Source organism: Sapajus apella, unplaced genomic scaffold (assembly GCF_009761245.1).
Source record: "Sapajus apella isolate SASKATOON/1434 unplaced genomic scaffold, GSC_monkey_1.0 scaffold36, whole genome shotgun sequence".
NCBI lineage: Eukaryota > Metazoa > Chordata > Mammalia > Primates > Cebidae > Sapajus > Sapajus apella.
The window spans coordinates 29,030,495-29,053,123 of NW_022436976.1; the positions used below are offsets into that span (position 1 = coordinate 29,030,495).

The window sequence follows — 22,629 nt, forward strand, 5'->3', positions numbered from 1 at the left end:
ATCACCAACTGGAATGCTAAATAGGGCCTCCAAGCATCAAATGAAAGGCTTGGACAAGGTATTTCTAGGGTCTTCCTACTTGCTAGGAAGAACCTCTGTTCCTTCTTCGTGAAGAAGTTAAATTCCTATTCATTGTTCAGTAACATTCTGCAGCTTGCCTGCTTCCCTCTCTACTAGCACTTGCCATATGAGGTTGCAATTGAGCATCCATGTAGTTCTCCATCTCTCCCACCAGTCTGTGAGCAATTTGCATATGGGGGTAGAGAAGAGAGGATCATTTCTTATTTGGCATCATATAATTGGCACTTGATCTAAGGTCAGGTACTCAAGAGGCACGTTTAGGAGACATCTGTGGCTTTTTCTTTGCCACATTTCTTCTGGTCCTGGAATTCCCCTTTGCCCTTGGAATATATCTCCTATGGTTCAGGTGAGAATGACCTCACCTCCTCAGTCACAGGGATGTCTGGGTATGAACCAGGCCTGGTTCACCAAAGCATCACATCTGCCCAGTTGTAATCATTGCTTCAGGGATTGGCGCATGGCTCAACCCCATTCAATTATAGTTCTCTCTGGGGGTTTTATTTTAGAAAAAAATCAGCTTCTTTTTCCTGGAATTGTTGGAAACTGTGGCCATCAAGTTGTAGATGCCTTGCCTATTATGTAGAAAATACCCATCCAAGAGATAGAGAGACAAACAGAGCTCTGAAGACATCATCTGAGTCCCTGGGTCCACCTTTGACTGCAGGTAAAGGAAGGAATTTCAATGCACACCAATCTTGGGACTTTAGGGTTTCATAATCATGCTTTCTATATAGTTTACAGTGTAGAAGGAGAAAACTGAACACTAGAATATTCAGAGAAACATGAAGAACTATTCCTACTTTCAAGAAGTTTAAAGTCTAGTGGAGGACATAAAATGTGAATTAATACAAAACACACAGTATGGATAGCAACCACGCAGTGGCCGATAAGAGGACGTGCAGCCCTGTACTTCCTGGTGCCTCTCTCCCTTGCTCAGCCCATGGGCCCTTCCTTTAAGGACGTTGGTATGTGGATAAGAAAGCCATGATTTGAGCAGCAAGAGAAGTGAGTTTCCGGTCTGAATCAATTTCTTACTTGCTGTGTGAGGTATCAGTGGCTGGTGCTTTTTTGATTCGTTTCTAAATCTGTGAAATGAGGTGGGTGAGCTAAATGACTTGCCTGATTATAATGACTAATATCTTTTCACCTGCGTCCTGCAGTTAACAGAGCATGGACACGGGGATTAGACAGACTTGGGTTCAGGTCCCAGATTTGCTTACCTACTGACCATGAGCCAGCCACTTCCCTTCTCTGAACGTCCGTCTTCTAGTGTGTGAAATGGGTGTAATGGCCCTTTCCCTTGAAAGGACTGTGTAACCTCTGAATAAGAGAATGTGTGAAGAAGCCCCCAGCCTTGTTTCTGGTATATTATTGGCGCTCAATGAGCAGAGATGGTTTTCACATTGATACTGTTATCGGTGCAGTCTTTCCAGGTGATTCCATGGGTGAGCTGTGGAGCAATGCAGTTCACCTCTCTTCTTGTCCACCTCTGTCTCCTTAGCTGCTCCGTAGCAAAGTGGCAAAGGTAGCAAGGAGAGGTGAAGATCAAACCTGTCCATAGACCTGTCCTGCCCTTCAGTTATAACAGCAGTAAGAGATTTGTAAACTCTGTGGGAAGAGATTAAAATGAATGGCCAGTTGGGGAATATCAGGATATTTTAATTTTCCACCCACACTCTTGCCCCTCAGCACAGCAAATAAAGGAGTGATCAGCATACAAACGTAGAGTCAATTTTCTTTCTTTTTTATCCTTTCTTCATGTCAGTTTATTTCTAGGTGTGCCTTCCAAGAACACTGGTTTATCTGCTACTTCCTCCATTCAGAAATATTTAGTCATTCCCACTCTTTAAAGTGTAACTGCTATCCACATTAAATACATTTCTTATAATTTCCTCACATGAAGCTGTGACTTCAGCCAAATATATCTTGTTCATTGTTCCTGGACATACTATGTTTATTCCTGGCTATAGAATCTCGTTCAAGTCATTCTTAGAATGACCTCCCATGTCACTTTCAAATCTTTCCTTCCTTTAAAATATAGCTGTTTTCCCCCAGGAGGTCTTTTAGGACTGTTCGCCCTCTTTCTTACAATTCATACCCCAAAGGTTTGACTTTCTTGTGAACTCTTATAGATCTTATTGCCTCCATTTTCTACTTGAAACTTAAGACATATTATCTTAAATTTTTTTCTGTATTTTTTCTTTATCAACAACTAATGTTACATGTTATTTGAGGAAAAGCGTCTCAGACTTTGTTTTTTTGTTTGTTTTTTTTTTTTGCCAGAGCCAGGCTGGAGTGCAGTGGTGTGATATCTTGACTCACTGCAACCTCCGCCTCCGGGGTTCAAGCAATTCTTCTGCCTCAGCCTCCCAAGTAGCTGGGACTACAGGCACGCACCATCACGCCCAGCTAATTTTTGTATTTTTTAGTAGAGACAGGGTTTCACCATGTTGGCCAGGATGGTCTCGATCTCTTGACCTCGGGATCTGCCTGCCTCAGCCTCCCAAAGTGCTGGGATTACAGGAGTGAGCCACCATGCCCGGCCGTGTCTCAGACTTTTTAACACGGCCAGCACTAAGTAGATATCCAGTCTATGTCATGAGACTGGAATGTCTAACAAGGACATTATGCTCAGAATAGTGCCCTCCAACTCAGAGGACTGTTTGTCATTACATGACATCGATTTTTATTACAGCTTTTTATTATAAATATATTGTGCTTATAATTCCACTTCATTGAGAGTGAGGTTGGGAGTGAATTGTAGAGATATTTATCCAAGGTCCAAAGAAAGAAAATATTGCTACTTGGAATATTCCAGCTAGGTCATTCTAAACTACATTTTTGCTTCTTTCACAAAAGGGCAAATTTAAGCCTGAGAATTGGTGCCAGGATGCCTTAGCATATCTATTGTACATGCTGTGGGGTGAGGAGTTCACAGTTAAATAAGCAGCAGGGATCTGGTACATGCCACTGTTCTGCAGCACTTTCATGGTGACTTACAGGGACAGTTTTAATATAGCTTAGTAAGGGCTTAAACTTCTCCAAACAAATAACACACAATGTTATTTGAAAGCAGACTTGGCATGTACTTGTTTCTGAGGACTCCTTTGAATTAGCAGCAGATTTTCTTTCTTACTCTAAAAATTACATGAGATTTTTAAAACCTGTAGCTACCAACTTGGTAACAGCAGTGGTGGCTACTATGGAGTGCCTACTATTGACCAAATACTTTACATTTCTTACCTCATTTAGTCTTCACATGTTTATGAAGTTAAGTATACTATGGGAATCCCATTTTGAGCTGGGTTAGAATTCCTGTTCTGCCCCCTACTGTACATGCATCACTGGGTAAACTACTTCACATCTCTGATTCTGTTTTCTCATTTGTAAAATGAAACTTAACTGAGAGCATTGCAAAGATTTGTAATAATACATGTAAAGAAATCACTGCTTTGCCTGGTTCCTGACATACACTCAACAGTAGTAGTTATCAATGCCGTCATCATTCTTGTATCCAGCTGTTGGGCTACTTCAGGAGGAACTGGAGTAAGTGACCACTTGCGTCACTCATTACTGTCAGGGATGGTTCAGTGGGAGGCAGTAGTGTAGAGCGGTCAGCCACTGAAGCTTTTTGGAGTCAGACTGACCAAGTTTTAAATCAAAGCTCTGTCATGTTCTTAATGGATGACCTAAACAAAGTGGATGATGATGTCTGCCATTTACAGTTGGCTGTGAAAGTCAAACAAGACAATTTATTTAAGGCATTTACACAACTGTCTGGTACATAGATATTACTTAATAAATGGTGTCTATTGCCATTGTCATCCTTCCTATAGTATCTATACTGGGAATGATGGTGCAAGCCATAAGGCTCATCCCCATTGATTCCCTCTTTACTAAGTTGCTATCACATAATGAAGATTTTTGTGTTGCCAGAAGGTTGGTACCAATATTCCCTTAGGGACTTCTCCATGCCATTGCCCGTGGTTGGGATCATTAAGATGTAATTTTCTTTTCTAACTGGTAGATAATGTTTCTTTCCAGGAATGTACATCTTTGTATGATTTTGAGAAGAAACATATTAATAAAAAAAAGCTAGCGTGGTATTTCACTTAATAACATAATTAATTATTTTAAAAATTACTTTAAAAACACATGTCTTTTTGAGTCACTAAGGAAATAATTCTATTCTGATTTAAACTGCAAGTTATTCTCTTGTGCTACCTGCTGTCTAAACTAAAATAAATATGGACAATTTAATTTAGGATGTATAACAGTTTGAATAATGGCCACCCAAAGATTTCAAGTCCTAACTCACGGACCCTGTAAAAGTTACCTTATTTGGAAAACTGGCCATTGCAGACATCATTAAAGTTTTTGAGATGAAGATATTACCCTGGATTGTCTGGATTGCACTAAGTACCATCATAGTGTCTTTGTAAGAAGAAGGCAGAGAGAGATTACAGGCAGACACATAGAGGAGAAGACACCAGAAGAGAAGGCAGCAATGTGACCAGGAGGGCAGAGATTGCAGTGATGAAGCCACAAGGTAAGGATTGTCAACACCACCAGAAGCTGGAAGAGGCAAATATTAGGTTGCTACAAAAGTAATTGTGGTTTTTACTGTTACTTAACGCAAAAACTGTAGTTACTTTTGCACCAGCCTAGTAACAGAGTCCCTTCTAGCCCCTCTAAGAGGGAGCATGGGTCTGCTGATACCTTGATTTCAGACTTCTGGCCTCCAGAACTGTAAGAGAATACTTTTCTGTTGTTTTAAGCCACCAAGTTTGTGGCAATTTGTTCCAGTTGACTCTAGAAACCAATACAAGATGTCAGAGCAAAACGAGCACGTAGGGATCAGAGACTTTTAAACAGGAGCAGTCTAAGATTCTTCAGCATTTCTCAGAGATTAGAGAGGCAGAATAACAAATTTCAGGCTTTGATGTTGAATGAGCTAGGTCCAAATAGTGTGTGTTTCCACCACTTACTAGCTCTGCAATTTTGAGTAACTCATCAGAAATATTCACTGAGCACCTCTCTGTCTAACGAGAGGTGGGTCTGAAGGCAGGACGCCCATTTGCAAACCCTGCAAGAACCCCGATGAGAGAAAAGCAGGGTTTGATTCAAGGTAATGGGACAGGGGGATGAAGAGGATGGCACAGGTAGTTACTAGAAAAACAGCTGGCATTCCACAAATTAAAACTATAATGAGATATCACCTTACTCCTGATAGAATGGTCATAATTTAAAAATCAAAAAGTAATAGATGTTGGCATGGGTGTGTCTAAAGGGAACACTTTTTCACTGCTGGTGGCAATGCAAACCAGTACAACCATTATGGAAAACAGTGTGGAAGTTCCTGAAAGAACTAAAAGTAGAACTACCATTTGATCCAGCAATCTCACTACTGCATATCTATCTAATGGAAAAAAATGTCATTATATGCAAAAGAGACTGTGCTGCATGTTTATAGCAGCACAATTCACAATTGCAAATATATGGAACCAACCTAAATGCCCATAAGCCAACGAGTGGATAAAGAAAGTTTGGTATATACACACCATGGAATACTACTCAACATTAAAATGGAATGAAATTAATGGCCTTTGCAGCAACTTGGATGGACTTGGAGGTCATTATTGTAAGTGAAATAACTCAGGAATTGAAAACCAAATATCATATCTTCTCACTTATAAGTGGGAGCTAAGCTATGAGGATGCAGAGGCATAGGAATAACATAATGGACTTTGGGGGCTCAGGGGGAAGGGTGGGAGGCTGATAAGGAGTAAAAGACTACACATTGGGTATAGTGTACACTGTTCGGGTGACAGGTGCACCAAAATCTCAGAAATCACAACTAAAGAACTTAACCATGTAACCAAAACCCGCATGTTCCCCAAAAGCTATTGAAATAAAAATGAAAAATAAAAGAAGAAAAACAGCTGACGTTCTTTAAACACATATTCTAAGCCAGATGTATGAGAAGGCCTTTGTGTGCATTACTCATGTATTGCTCACAATAACTCTAGAAGGTAGGTACCCTTACTACTCCAATTTACACATAAGGAAACGGAGGCACAGAGATGATTAAAAATGTTCCCAAAGTAATAAAGCAGATAAGAGGCAAAGCCGGATCTCAACTGCAGAACTGAATCTTAACATTTAAACTTGGCAGTAATGTGCTAATAGACAAGGTTCAGGCAGTGGGTGGTATGCCGAGCGGGGAAGGGAGTATCTAATATAGGCATGTGTGTCTGAAAGGAATTTTAAAACAATAATAAAACAGACTAGAATTTACACTGTGCTTTATTATATACATATTTATTTATGAGACAAGGTCTGACTCTGTCACCTAAGCTAGAGTGCAGCGGCACAATCCAAGCTCACTGTAGCCTCAAACCCCTGGGCTCAAGTGATCCTCCTGCCTCAGCCTCCTGAGTAGCTGGGTCTACGAGTATGCATTGCCATGTCCAGCTAATTTTGTGTGTGTGTGTATTTTTTGCAGAGACCAAGTCTTGTTAATGTTGCTCAGGCCGGCCTTGCACTACTGGAATCAAGTAATCCTCCTGCCTCAGCCTCCCAAAATGCTGGGATTACAGGTGTGAGCCATCACACCTGGCTGACCGTGTTTAATTATCACTATGAGCCAGTGATTCCGAACAAAGTCAGAATTTTGATACTCCCCTCTGCCTGAGTGGAGGGCTTCCAACATCCCTCTTCCCTTTATATGTCAATGGTATTAGGGATCATTTCGAACTACTCAAAACCATTTAGATGGGCAGAGTAGATACACCTCTGTTCATTGGGTGTGTTAGTCTTTTCAATAAATGAAAGTGGAATTCTCAAGAACACTAGCTCTGCAATTTTGAGTAACTCATCAGAAACATTCACTGAGCACCTCTCTGTCTAATGAGGGGTGGGTCTGGAGGCAGGATGACCATTTGCAAACCCTGCCAGAACCCCGGTGAGAGAAAAGCAGGAACACTCTGGGACATCCCCTGAATTATCTCATCTTCTCATGGGCAGCTTGGTATTTTGTTTCTAAACCATTAGTCCCTCCAGATGACCCTCATTAGTGGGCAATAGATTGGCCAGGACCCAGAGAGGGATAAATGTGCCCATGTACAGATGTGACTTTTCTGCCTATGAGCCATAACACACATCTTTTGCAGCCTCACCCAACACTACCTTACAAACAAAATCGGGAGCCACAGAAACAAGTTTCACCATCCATGTACAATGGCTTTCAAATAACAATTTCTAGACCCAATATCTCCCCGAACCCTAGACATAGAGCCCCAGCAGCTTAATCTCCATTTGAATGCCTAATACACATATCAAATATGAAATGCCCCAAAACCGGCTGAAAGTGTCTTACCTTTTTGTCCTGGCATGGAAAACAATCTGTCCACTCTGACCAGCTGCTCAGTTGGCAGGAAACTGCTGAGGGTGTAGCTGCCCGTCTTATTCTCCTAAAGAAAGGAAAGATCCCTGCATCAATTTTGAGATGTAAAATTTAAGCAAACCAGAAAGCTGTGTACATTTTCCTTCCAGTAAAACATAGTGTGGATGAAATGAAGAATGAACATTTATTGTACTCCTACTTTATGTAGAAATGCCAACAGAAATGAGAGAGTGTATGGTGTTACAGGGTTATATAAATTATCCTTTAATACTATATCATTCTCCCATGCATCAAATTATTATAATTTTAGAAAGAAGAATATGGAAGAGGCCTAACAATTTTTGAAGAGTTAACATAGCAGAACGCTCAGTGGTTAAGAATGTGGAGTCTAGGGTAAGAGGATTGGGTTTGATTCTTAACCACTTGCTGACTTTGAAAACTTGAGTAAATTACTTAATGTCTGAACTACGGCTTTTCCATCTGTAAAACTACCTTAAAAATAACATTACCTAAAAGGGTTATTTAAAGAGTATTGAAATGCTTATGAAAGGTTTGCTACAAGATGACTTTCATTATTACATGCTGGGATATTATGTGGATTATCTCATTTAATCCCTATAACAATCCTTGGAGATAAATATTATTAGATCTATTTTATGTACAGTGTAAGAAAGCCGGGATTTCTAAAAGCTAAATAGCCTTGAAGTCATAGCCCAGGAACGATGGAGGCAAATCGGAACTAGTTGGTTTGATGGTAAAGCCCATTTCCTGCTCCTCATTAGGCTACTGCCTCATTTTATGAATCTGCCAACAGACATGAGAGAGTGTATCTCCGAGGCCATGATCCTTCTCTTTCCCCATGCTTCCCTCTCATAAATTAAAAAGCCTACTCAGGGAAAGGGGGACAAGACATAGGCTTGCCTGGCTTCCACGCTATCCTCCTCCCATAACACCACTGCTACAACTTCAAAGCCAGGTTGGCCCACTGGGAAAAGTGGGAACATTGTCTGTTAATACTGGAATTACCACAGCCTCTGAGAGCCAGGCAAACTCTTCTGTGATGAATGACACGATTATCTCCCTAGTGTAGGAAAAGAAAGTGTTTCAAATCTCATGCTAATTATGTAATGAGTTTGATGAATAACGACACCTAAGTTGAAACTCTGCGCAAGGAGCCGTGGAAGAGCCCAGAAAATTTTGTCTATCTTTAACTCTGGTTCTCAAACTTTTGGTTTCAGGACACCTTTACATTTCAGCAAATTACTAAAGACCCCAAAGAGCTGATAAGTAGGCTAGATCTACCAATATTCACCAAATTCAAAATTAAAACTGAGAAATTTTTAAAATATTTGTTTAATAACTTATTTAAAATTATAATAACAAACTTACTACATGTTATCATAAATGCACATTTTTGCAAATCCCTTTAATGTCTGATTTAGTAAAAAGTAGCTAGAATCTCATTTATGCTTCTTCAACCAATCTGTTGCTATATATTATTTTGGTTGAAATCTATGAAAAAAATTCAGTCTTACATGGCTCTGTAGTTGAAAAAGGGAGGAATGTTTTAACAGCCTTTTCCAATAACTGTGGATGTTCTCCTTTGGTATTACATGAAAACTTGACAAGTGGCAATTTCTTACATGTAAGTTGCACGTGAAACCTGAAAGCATATCAATGAATTTTTTGTTCTCTGTCACATTAAAATCCACTGGTCTCTGTACACTTTGAATGAAACTTGTGCTCATATAAAAATTTTATAACATCAGGCACTTGAAATTTGGAAAATAATGGTTCACTGAGTATGTGCCTTACAAATATTAATGCATTTCACTGTATAAAATCTAAACATCAATGTTGTTTATGTCACCAGCGACTTATCAAGTCCTAACCCCCAACCTGATGATATTAGGAGGTGGGGCTTTTGGAACGTGACTAGGTCATGAGGGTGAAGCCCTCATGAATGGAATTAGTGTCCTCATTAAAGAGATCACAGGGACTTCCCACATCCTTTCCACTGCATGAGGACACAGCTAGAAGATGACAACCTGCTAACCGAGGAAGTAGGCCCTCACCAGACACTGAATCTACCAGCGCCTTGATCTTGGACTTCCCATTCTCCAGAACTGTGAAGAATAAATGCTTGCTGCTTAAACCATCCAGTCTATGATAATTTGTTATAGTAGTCCAAACTAAGACAAGTGGCTACCTTAACTTACAGCTCTAACAACTGCTTTTCCTCAAGACGACCATCATACCCAGTGCATACTCAGTGATTTCTTTATTCATTCTTCCTATTTTGTTACACAGAATATTTAAGTCACATCTATTCAAGGATTGAGGTTTAATAAAATTAACAATTCTTACTACTTCTAGAAGGGCTTTCTTTCTTTCTTTTTTTTTTTTTTTTTTTTTTTGAGACAGGGTCTCACTCTGTCACCCAGACTGGAGTGCAATGGCTTGCTCTTGGCTTACTGCAACCTCTGCCTCCCAGGATTAAGTGATTCTCCTGCCTCAGCCTCCCAAGTAGCTGGGATTATAGACATGTGCCACTAGCTCCTGGATAATTTTTGTATTTTTAGTAGAGACAGGGTTTCACCATGTTGGTCAGGCTGGTCTTGAACTCCTGACCTCAAATGATTCACCCGCCTTAGCCCCCACAAAGCGCTGGGATTACAGGCGTGAGCCACTGCTCCTGGCTAGAGGAACTTTCTTAAGTAAAACTTAGGGGTGTGTGTGTGTGTTTTTTTCCTACAACTCTAGTGCCACTGCCTTGATTTTGACCAGGGCCCCCAGCAGTTTTATCCACTGGTGCTTCTGTACCACCAGTGCAACTATAAACACAATAAAGGGGGAAAATAATGTCTTATTGTTATTATGAAAACTGTTTTGAACTTACAGCTCCCCTGAGAAGATACTGGGGACTTCCTGGGGTCTGCAGAGCACATTTTGGTAAACTCTTATCTGTAACATGGTGCTAGCATGCACCAGCCCTCCATTCCTTCAAAGAAAACTTCAGTGCCCAGCTCACAGTCTTCCCCCACCTCAATTCCTGTCGTCATGCCGAGAGCTCCTCATCCCTATAAATGAGTCACCCATCCAACTCTCTGGTCTCTCAATTGCTTCTCTTCCTTCTGTATAATAATCTTTTCTTCACTCTACTATCTTCATGTCATATTCTAAACCTTCTCAATCTCTAAAACAACTTCTCCAAGTCATCAATTATGAGTCATCTGTGAATAATTACTTGGGGGCTCCATAGCCTCTTTTTGTTCTATTTTATATGCTTAAGGGGATGCCAGTGCACTTTTTCTTGAACCTCTTTGGGATCTCCAATATCTCGACATCTAAGCTTCCTCCCTTCAATAAGACCCTTTCTTATCTTTATTTACCTTTATAACCAGTATTGATTCCATGATTCATTACTTTACAGTCTTACCTATATTATAAACATCTAGACCCCACTGTCCCCACAATCACACCTAACTGTAAATCTCAATTATCCAATGAATGAATCCAACTATCTACCTCTTAACTTAGGTTAATTCCTATATATCTTTCATTCTCACCATAAACATCAATTCCTTAGGGAAATATTTCCTGATACCCAGACTGGTTGAAAGCCTCCTTCATATGATTTGGTCAATCTCTGCCATCTCAATACTTAATTATCAAACTTGCAATATTGGTATAATTTATTTCTTCTCCACCAGACTCTATCTCTATGAATGCAGATACTGTCTATATTTGCTATTGAGCTCCCAGCACTTATTATGGGCCAGATCCATGGAAAGTGTTCAGTACATGTTTATGAAAGAAAAAAATAAGAAAGGGAAAGAGGGAGGAAAAGAAGGAAGGAAGGGAGGGAGCGAGAAAAAGGAGGGAGAGAGGGAGAAAAGGGAAAGAAAACCAATTACTGGAATATAGACAGTGACATTGTTGAGATATTTATTTGACCCTGATTCTTACAATCTAAATTAAATTAGATCCTGGTATCTTGACATTCAAATGGTTCAGGGTTTGTTCCACATGTCATTTTTCTAATAGACTGCTCTAATAATAAAAGTTGGAAGTGTGGGAACATGGAATTTGGAAGGAGAGAGAGAAGGTATAGAGAGAAGGTTTGGGAATGGGAAAGGACTCCAGCATTATTACTGCATCTCACTACAGAACTGTCAAGATAATGTCATTGCAAGCCCATAGAGGCTGCATTATGTGTCAGACTGGAGGGAAACAGTACTAATGGATGGAAGTGAAAGCCTAGACAGAGCAGTGCTGTATTGCTGTAGTTTTAAAAGCTTTGTGACATGATGTCTAGACAGAGGCACACACACTAATGCTACCACTGAGGCCAGAGTACAGAAAGTACACCAGGACCATTCATTAAAGTCATTTAGGACTCCAACCTTTCAGCCAATATCAATGTGACCAACATTTTATCATTCCAATAAATTTTTCAATGTAGTTCATTTTTTGATGATTATATAAGTAATACATTATCATTACAGGGAACATGAGAAAGATTATAAATGAAAAAAATGACCCAAATTTTACCATCATTAATATTTAGTTATATTTTCTTCTACTGTTTATTTTCATAACATATTGAGGTCATACTATTACATTTTATATCCTGATTCTTCCACTTAATAATAGAGCAGAAACATAAACTATTTATGGTAATACACATTGTTTCACTCCCCTTATATGAAACAATTAGATTATTGAGTCTCAAGTTTTTCTGTATTCCAAGTTACTTATTGAAGACATATGCTGCAGAGTGGAATGACTGCACTGAAGGGATTTTAGAGCTTATGGCATATATTGCAAAATGGCTTTCCAAAAGAGCTGTAGAAGGGGCCATTCATAATTCTGTGGTCTAATAAATCTTGGAAAATATTTTTAAGGCATCTCTCAGCTGGCAAAAATCTACTCAATCAGTAAGACATTTAATACAGAGCACAGAAACTCAGGTGTCTTTGCTTTTAATCTTTAGTTTACCTTGAACTTGCTGGGCTACTATGAGCAAGCTGCTTTAACTGATTTTTAGTTTTTTAACCTGTAGAATGAGCACAAGTCTATATGGTGCTATTACAGAGTTTCTCAAGGTGTACCCTGCAGAGTACCAGTTCCTGAGATATGCACTGGGATTGGGGAGGAAGAGGAGAAAAGGTCCATGGTCAAATACATTTGGATGAACTGCATACACCATAGCATTCTTGGAGATTTAAAATGCTCAATAACAAGGCTCAGAGGGTTTCTGCATTTTAATTTGCTTAACCTGGAATTTCCCAAATTTTGTAGGGAAACATAGGCCATTTCTTTTTTTATGCATCATTTGTAAGACTATGTAACACAGTTGAAACATTGATATAAGAGAAAGAGGTTTAGAGTCCAGCAAATACGCATTTGAATCTGATTTCTGCTACTCACTGAACTTCAATTTTCTTATAGCTATAAAACAGGGAAGATAGTTTGCAAGACTATTTTGAATGTGGGGTGAGATCATGTATGTAAAATCTTGAGCACAAGCCTGGCATACATGTTAACTTTTTCTAACCTTGTCAATCTCACACATGCTCATCAAACCTCTCTGTCTTCAACAAAAATATATTCAATGGCCTCAGATAGGGCTGGGGACAAGTGAGATGCTTCCCATCTGCCTTTTAAAATAGGGCAGCATATTGGGCAAAGGGCCTAAAACCTAGAGTTAAATAAGCAACATGCAAGTCAAATCATTGACCCAGAATGCGGCCACTTCAGCAATTTAGAAAAGAAAATAATTAGCTACCAATCCTAGGCTAGAAGATCAGAAAGCCTAACCCTGATGATTACCAGGGAGTTATCCTAATAAATTGGCTCAGCTTATATTAAAATCTGATTATCACTAATTATATAATCTTGAGCCAGTCCCATCTAGTTACATGAAGATTCCATTATACAATAGAGGTATTTTGAATTTGACTTTGAAAGTGCTCAGTCTTCAGCAAACTCCATGTTGCTAAATCTAGTGGAAAGTCATCTAGTTTTGTTTACTTGCCCTCTGCTATGATGTATTTGTCCCCACTCATGTTGATTGCATAAGTGTAATAAGTAGGAGGAAAAAGCAAAACTCATGTTTAAACTTGATTCCCAATATGGCAGTGTTGGGCCTGGTGGGAGGTGTCTGGGTCATGGGGCAGGTCCCTCAGGAAAGGCTTGGTGCTGCTCTTGCAGTTGTGAGTAGGTTCTCCTGGCTAGACAGATTCATTCTTGCTGGTTCCCATGGAAATGAGTTGTATAAAGCAAAGTTCCTCCTTCTGTTTGGTACCTCTTTGAATGTGCCCATTTCTGTTTTGACCTTCTCTGCCATGTTTTGATGCAGCACAAAAGTCCTCACCAGGATGTTCCTATTTTCTTTATAGAACTTAAAGTATATAAGATGTTTGCATATACTTTTCTAGAACAGAAGCTTCGTGAGAGCTGAGAGCAAGGACTTTGTCTTTCTCATTTATATCCCCAGAACAGTGCCTGGCATATAATATGTGCTCAATAAAACACAGTAAGCATGGATATGTCAATTTAAAAAAAAAAAAAGTTCTCATCAGAAGCCAAGCAGATGCTGGCACCATGCTTCTTGTACAGCCTGCACAATCATGAGCCATACAGCCCTCTTTCCTTCATAAACTACACAGCTGCAGGTATTTATAACAACGCAAAACTCACTAAGACACAATCTGTTAACCACTTTTTTTCTTCATGAGAACTTTCATATCTTGGACTTCCTCAGCACAATTCCTTTTCACTCTCTTCCTACCTCTGGCCAGTTCTCCTCCAAAAACTGGAATTCCTCAAGGTGCAATCCGATCTTTCTTCTTTTTCTCTTCCTGCTTTTCTCACCCTTATAAAGATAAGATCCAGGTCCTTGGCTTCACACATCATCTGTGCAAATGTTCCTATATTTAGACCTTCAACCTAGACTGGTCCTCTGTAATCCTGTTTTGTTTATCCAGCTTCTCCATTTGATATGTCTATTAAACGCCTCGTAGACATGGCAAACTTAATGGTTTCACATCTAAACTCTTAATTTTCTCTTTCAACCAGCTCCTTGTTATGTCTTCCCGTGGGCCAAGACCCTCTTCTACTCTACCTTTCTCCAATACATTCTCTGCACAGCAATCAGGACAATTTTTTTTCAAATGAGACACTAGGTAATATCCTTCTTTTATAAGACCCTCAGCGATTTTTGGTTTTTTGTGTGTTTTACTACACATGGACTCAAATCCAAATTTTTCATTGTGGTGCCAAAGGTCCTCTGGGATCTGGCTTCTGTCCAGTTTTTCGATACATTCTCATGGCACATTTCTCTGCTTTCATGCTGCTCCCATCCTTCAGTTCCCAAACATGACAAGCCACTTCCCTCCACAGGGTCTTAGCACATGTGATCACTCCGCTTTACCCTGCTCTTCACCTGCCTTCTCCCTGCCGCCCTTCACATCTCAGGTTAAATGCCACCTCCACAGAAAATTCCCTCAATCAGCCTGTCTTCAGATTGCTCTGATACCCTCTAACAAAGGGCCCCATTTATTTCCTTCACAGTATTCATCAAAATTTAAATTTTATTTTATTAATTAATTTATTTATTTGAGATAGAGTCTCACTCTCTCATTTGATATGCAGTTGCCACTGCATGATCTCAGCTCATTGCAACCTCTGCCTCCCAGGTTCAAGTGATTCTCATGCCTCAGCCTCCTGAGTAATTGGGACTATAGGTGAGCGCCACCATGCCCAGTGAATTTTTTTATTTTCAGTAGAAACGGGGCTTTGCTATGTTACCCAGGCTGGTCTTGACCTCCTGAGCTCAAGTGATCGCCCGTCTGATCTCCCAAAGTGCTAGGATTACAGGTGTGAGCCACTGCGGCCATAATATTTAAGATAATTTTTTTGTTTACATATTTATTGACTGACTCCATCGCTATACTGTAAATTCCATGAGTGTGGAAACCTTATCTGTTCAGTTCATTACCTAACACCTAGCATACCTGTAATATTTATTTATTGAATGAATGAATAGATAAATTCAAAAAAAGTGTCCACTGTGTGCTGGATACACATAGAATTCCATACAGAACTTTAAGTTCCAAGCATGTGCTGGGTTCTCCTGTAGTATTTGCATAATGCTATTTCCACCACAGAATGCTAATTATACCTCATTCATCTGGTCAAACGTTTCCACTTCAGTTCATTTTCTCCAGATAGCTTTCCTTAGCCTGCCTATCCTATGCTAACATAGTGCCATATGCATAGCACTTCTAACACTTTATTCCTACTCCTAGACTGCAAGCTTTGGAAGACAGAGATCACAACTGTATTGCTCACTATTGTACCCTAGTGCTGAGCACAGTACCTGCAATATATTATCTCATATAATCTTAAGTTATTTCATTAAAATTTCACAAGAACCCTGTGGGAGTAGGAAGTACTATACCCATCTTACAGATGAGTAAAACAGATTCATAAGAAGATGAGTAACTTGCTCCAGAATTAAAAACCAAGAAAGACTCCAAAGCCTATGTATTTTTAAGCATTCTGAGATGTACTCTGAAGAATTTCTGATGAAAGAGAAATAGGCTAATAAAAATAATTTTCTAAAGGCTTACCATGTACCAGATTCTGTTACAAGTACTTTATATAAATGTACTCAACTCCTGACAAGAACTCTATGGAATATGTATTATCTTCATTTCATAGATGAAAAAAAAATTGTAGCTTAGGAAGTTTAAGCAACTGGCCCAAGTTCTATGGCCACTAAGTGGTGATGCCAGGACTCAATCCCAGGTTGATTATACTTCATAGCCCAGCCCCAATGCCACCTGAAGTACAGCTAAAGATGAATTGCCCTGAATTAAAGTCTCCATATTACATGATTCACTTTTGAGTCACATCCACTACTCACATTGCTTTTATTAATTGAAATTTCATGTTTCCTGAATACATATCAATTTTCAGTTGTGGACTACTATTAAAAATATTCACACGGACTTGGCCCAAGATGGTTTGGTAAACATACTCATAAAAGCAATAAAATAAAAAGGGACACCATGTTTGAAACTTCTTTAGGGTCAACTGCCTATAGACCTACAAAAAAAAAAAAAAAAGAAGAAGAAGAAGGAAAAAAAGAGAGCTTTAGCTGCTTAGATAGTTGACCTCTATGTTTGGGGTCCTAATTAACATTTCTTAAATTCCCCTGAGGAATTCTGCTTTTCATCAGTGAAAATGTTGGCCTTCAATTGATGAATAATAAAAACAACACCTTTGGAAGAATGTAATAAAGGTTATATTGGCCAGCATTCATAAATACCTGTCAGAATTATCTTGTTATTGAATACTCCCCTTCTCTCTCTAGGGTACAGTTTCTTGCTCTGCAACATGAGTGGATTAAGCTAGACGCTAAATCCTTCCTAATTCTAAAGACCTATGAAATAAAAATAATGTAATTAGCATACAAGAACTTTAAAAAAGTTATTGTAAATATGCTCTATTATTTGAGGACAATTAAGAAGATAATGAGAAGGGTAGCAGAAGATATTAACAGGTATCGAATGAGACATTTAAAGCTGAAAATTATATTTAACTGAAATCTAAAATTCACTGGATAGGCTTAACAGCAGACTAAACATTGCAGAACAAAAGCTTAATAAACATATGGTGATGATAGGAACCAAAATGAAATAGAAAATAAACTGTCACAACGAGAAAAGAAAGAGCCTCCGTGAACTGGGGGACCTTATCAAGCAGGCTACCATCTCTGTAATTGGACTATCAGAAAGAGAGATGAGCGTATATGGGGCAGAAAACATATATGAATGAATTATGGCAAAAATTTTCAAATTTGATAAAAACCATAAACCCACAGAACCATACCACCTTGGAATTAGAAAAGTATAAATCTAAAAGATGGCCCCCAAAAAAGAAGAAAATAGAAACAAAGAAGACAGGACAAATAGAAAACAAACAGTAAAATGCTGAACTCAAACTCACGCATATCAGTAATTATATTTGATGTAAATGTTCTAATTACTATGATTAAAAGACAGAGATTGTTAGACTAGCTAAAGCCAGCCTCATCTATGTATGTTCACATGAAGTATATTTTTAAATATAGTCATATAAGTTAAAATAAAATAATAGAAAAAGATTTGCCACGCACACACAGATCATAAGAAAGCAAGGGTAACTGCATGTATTAATAATAGACAAAATAGGTTGCAGAACAAGGACCATTGCCAGGGATAATGGAAGCTTTTCATAATAATAAGGGGGTAAATTATCAAGAAGTCAGAATAATTCTAGATGTGTGTGTGTGTGTGTGTGTATTTAATAACAGAGCTTTAAAATATATGGAGCAAAAACTGATAGAACTGAAAGTAGGCAAATCCACAAATACAGTTGGAGATTGCAACATTCCTTCCTCAGTAATCAATAGAATAAGATGAATATTTGAGTGACATTAACAACCAACTTGACTTAATTGACTTGGAACTACACTGAACAACAGAAGAATGCACTTCACATGGAATATTCACTAAGGTAGACCACACTCTTAGTAAAAAAACAAATCATAATACGTTAAAAGAATTGCAATTAAAACTTCTAAGCAAATTAGAAACTTGAAATTAAAACTGCTAAGCAACACACACACTGAAAAGTATTATTTGTATAAAATATGTAATAGAGATCCATTGATTTTGAGGCTAAAGATTATAAATTTCTTCCATCACCATTGTTTTAAAATGTTTCTCTCAAAAAACACATTTTAACTAAGATTTTATAATAAGCAAATATTAAACATGAATTTCTAAAATAAATGTATACCATTAAAATGTAAATTTATATAATCTGTTTTCAATGTTAGAGTTCATGTGAAATTTTATTTTTCGGGGGAAAAGAGTGTTATTGCTTAAAAAGAAAGTTTAAAATCTCTGATCAGAGAGATCCATGCCAATTGGCATATTATAAATTTGTTCTGATTATTGTCAACCATCAAGGGAACGGAAACACCAAAAAATAACAGTAAGAATCACACAACATTGGGAGGTCGAGGTGGGCAGATCACGAGGTCAGGAGATCAAGACCACCCTGCCTAACACAGTGAAACCCTGTATCTATTAAAACTACAAAGAATTAGCCAGGTGTGGTGGCACATGCCTGTGGTCCCAGCTACTCAGAAGGCTGAGGCAAGAGTATCACTTGAACCTGGAAGATGGAGGTTGCAGTGAGCTGAGATCACACCACTGCATTCCAGCCTGGGTGACAGACCAAGATTCCATCTCAAAAAAAAAAATTACACAACAGCAGTAGTGACAGCTTTCACTGAATACTTGTTAGGTAATAGATATTGATCTAAGTACTTTCATGCATTTAATTTTTGTTCTTACTTTTCTCCCATTTTACAGTTAAGGAAAATGAAGTTTGAAAAAATTAAATAACTTGCTTGAGATCAGACAGCTAGTAAATGCCAGTGCCAGAATCTGAACCTAATAAAATCATTTCGCCATGCAGTTTTTCACTTTCAAAGTCAATGTAAGACACACTGGCATTAGATACAAAGACCTCATGATTTCCTTCTTCAGCACTTTGTAAAGTATTTAATTGGTTCTATTTTGCCTTGACTTGAAATTTGCCTCTTCACTGGTCTGTCTTGTTTGATAAGTTCATCAAACATCAAGACTCTTTGTTCATTTTCAAAAAGGATTACAATGATAAGCTTTTATAATTAAGAATATCTCATCAGAGATTTCCTTTACCACAGTTCTCTTGCCTTTATCTTCTAATTATTAGAGATGACTTTTCTGATTTCAAAATTGTATTTCCTTTAAATACAAGTTACAAATTAACTGCTTATAAAAATGCTTTCCTCCCTTCTGAACTGTTACTTAAAGGAACTCTCACTTGCTCTAGCATTTAAAAGCACTAATGATTCAAAATTGCATCATCTATTAAGAATTAGAATTAAATAATTCTATTTAAAATCTTTAATGTTTGGGAGTCAGGGATTGCTTTAGAGCTATCCTAGAGGTGAAATAAAGGACTGCTTAGGCACCACAAAATACTAGATATTAAGATACAAAAAATGAAAATAAAATATGAAGCTAGGTTGGAAATTTCAAGAAAATAGAATGAGTAAAATGCAATGTACATATGAAAATATCGTCTTCCTCTATTATCCCATAGCAAAAGGTAAAGTCATTTTTAGAATCAAATGACCCAGCATCTCTATAGTTCTTTGTCTTCCTCAAAGTGATTTTGAACACATTATCTAATGTTATCCTCCCCCAAAACTATGAGACAGATATTCTTATGATTCTCTTTTACAGATAAGGAAGTAGGGGTTAAGTTAACTGTTCAGCACCACTCAGGAGAACTATCATTTATTAAGTACCTACTATAAGCTGAATACATTTTACATTCAGGATCTTATTTTATCTACATTAACTCTTATAGAAGAGGTATTATTATTCTCATTTTACAACTAGGGAAACTGAGGATCAAACCAATTAAATGATTTACCCTGAATTACTCAGCTTCTAAGCATTAAAGCTGTGATTTAAACATCGGCCAACTTAACTCCAAGTTCCTGGTCTTTTCACTGTCCCATCATCCTCCACAGGAGTAATAATAACATGAAAAGAGGTTATTTTCCATTCTAACACAGCGTCTGCTGCAAACATAAAAGTGTCTTAGTTCCCCAGCAGGTGATTCCTATGTGCAAGTTTTGCAGAGACATATGGCCCACTTACTGGTTCACCTTCTCCTGTGCAGTTACCCCAGGCTGACAAGTCATCAAAGACAAGATGAAGAAAACAACAGCAAACATCTCAGCCAGAAGCCACCGTGCTATATTACCTTGAAGGAATAAAACTATCTATTCAGGAAATTGGAGTAAAAGATGTCTACAGGCTGAGACCTGTAAGATCTATCTGATGTTAGAAACTCACCCAGTTACACACAGATTCGCACAGAACTCACCCGATTCTCTTTCAAATGTGGTTAAATAGTAACCAGGGTATTGATTACCTACATACTCTAAAAATGTTCCCGACACCAAAGGCCACTGCCCTTTAGACCTTTTCAAAAACGATATCCATGTGGTTAAAAAAAAGGAAGATATTTAACCATACCAGCTTAGCAAAGAGGTCTTGTTTTCAAAAAGAGACAAAAACCAAACCCAGATGCAGTTCTAGAATTCCTAGTCTTTTTCAGTCTCTTGGAACTTCTGAGGTCAGATCAATCTATTTTGCAACACTGAAACAGGGCTAATATAGGTATGTCAACTCAGACATAAAGCAGTCAGGAAAATGGTTAACAGTTACATGAAGGTTCTACTATATATTGCCAAGCAGCTGGAGCCTGAAAAATATGTGTAATTCCATGGACTTTCCACTTTTCATACAGACACTGGGTATCTTTAAGATCCAACATATCTGTTTCTTGAGGGGACCAGATGGCTTAAATAGACATCTCCAGAAGCATTCTCTAGAATTATAATGTCAATAAAGCCACACATCTGGACTAATGTTGTCATACCTGCATATAATCTCTTACTCTACCAGACATAAATTAAATTAAATTAATAGAGACGGATGAATAGATAGGTAGGTAAATATATAGATGATGGATAGATACACAGACAATAATTGAATACCTACTACGTGGCAGGCATTTCATATTTCTTATTTAATTTTCATAGCAGGGATATGAGATGGAAATTATGAATTCCATTTTGCAGATGAAGAAACGGAGGCCCAGAGAAGTAAGTAAGTTGCCCAAGGTTGTACAGCTGTCTCAATATCCTTGGGAATATTTAAATTCTCTCATTAGCAGGACTGTCCAGTAGTATATTACTGATCTCAAAATTAGGGGAAATTTTAATGAATGACTTGCATGCTTAAGAAAACATGTTTCTGATTTAAATGCGCAGATTTTTTAAAAGTCGCCAAATTGTTATCATCTTCCTTTTCTCAGAGATTTTAGTAAACTTGACAGAAGTAAATGTGGATTCTGGGTCCTGGGAAGCCCCTGGAGTCTGTGATTTCTGTGTCTCTCTTTCTCCTACCTCTTTCCATTTTGACTCTTGGGTCCTTTTGGCCTCAGTTCTATCCTACCGGGAAAACCACACTTTCTTCTTGCTCCACAATAGTACAGCACGACTGGCATTTCATAACACTTTCACTGAAGATACGGAGGCCAATGGGGGGTGTTCTATCTGGACACCCCAGGGGCAGCTCAGGATGGCACATCGGAAGCCACCTCTTTCTACCAACTTCCCGTCCTTTCCATCTATAGTCGAAGTTCCTGACACAGGTCCACAGAACCCCCTGCTTTTCTCGTGAGGAGACAGCCTCCCTACAACAGTGTTCTCCAATGGGGGTGATTTTGCCCTCAGGGGATATTTGGCAATGTTCAGAGGTATTTATGGTTATCACAACATAAGGGTTTGTGATACTGGCATCTAGTGGGCGAAGGCCAGGGATGCTGCCACGCATCCAGCAATGCCCAGGACAGCTCCTACAACAAGAAACTGTCCGGCCCAAAATATCAATAGTACCTAGGCTGGGAAACACTGCCCCATAGAAAAGCTGGTCTGCCTTCTCCTGATCCCTGAAATATAAGCTACTGGGTCTTCCTTCCTAAAGCAGCTCCTTCTTGAAATGTCTCTGATGCCTTGTCTCCTTATCCCAGCCCTCAATGGCTTCGGGACTCCTCCTTAACCTTTATTACCTCTCCCACCCCAACCCCAACACGGTCCCTTACATTCCACCATATTCTGCTGTCATATTTTCCCTCCAAGCTTCTCTCCTTCATCCTCACTGTCTTTGATCCATGTCAGGGCCTCATCTCTCTGAAGCTCTCATAACCCACTCCTAGTGGGCCTCCACTTCTCACTTCAACCCTCCCTCTGTAGCACTGCTGGATTCATCATCACGAAAACAGTCTCTGACAGCATCACTGTCCTGCTCAGAAAACTGCAATGGCTCCCCCATTTTCTATAAAAGTCCAAATTCCTTCATAAATGGGTCTCAGCCCATTTTTGCAGCATTATCAACCACAGCTCTGCAATGGTCCCCGACAGCGTGGTCTAGGTTCCCCTCACCTTCCTCATG

At 38.7% G+C, this 22,629-nt stretch overlaps 1 protein-coding gene across 2 annotated transcripts in view; it reads right to left on the reverse strand.

Moving 5' to 3' along the window:
• The window catches only part of C8A (complement C8 alpha chain), a 62,767-nt gene extending 42,289 nt beyond the window's left edge, over window positions 1-20,478 (reverse strand). For both annotated transcript variants that reach the window (XM_032296856.1, XM_032296857.1), the window contains exons 1-2: window positions 20,266-20,478; window positions 7,460-7,553 (exon numbers count right to left, since the gene is read on the reverse strand). In XM_032296856.1, coding sequence (XP_032152747.1) covers window positions 7,460-7,553; window positions 20,266-20,342 — 171 coding nt within the window. In that variant the 5' untranslated portion in view covers window positions 20,343-20,478. The remainder of the gene's footprint in view (window positions 1-7,459; window positions 7,554-20,265) is intronic.
• Between the last annotated feature and the right edge of the window lie 2,151 nt (window positions 20,479-22,629).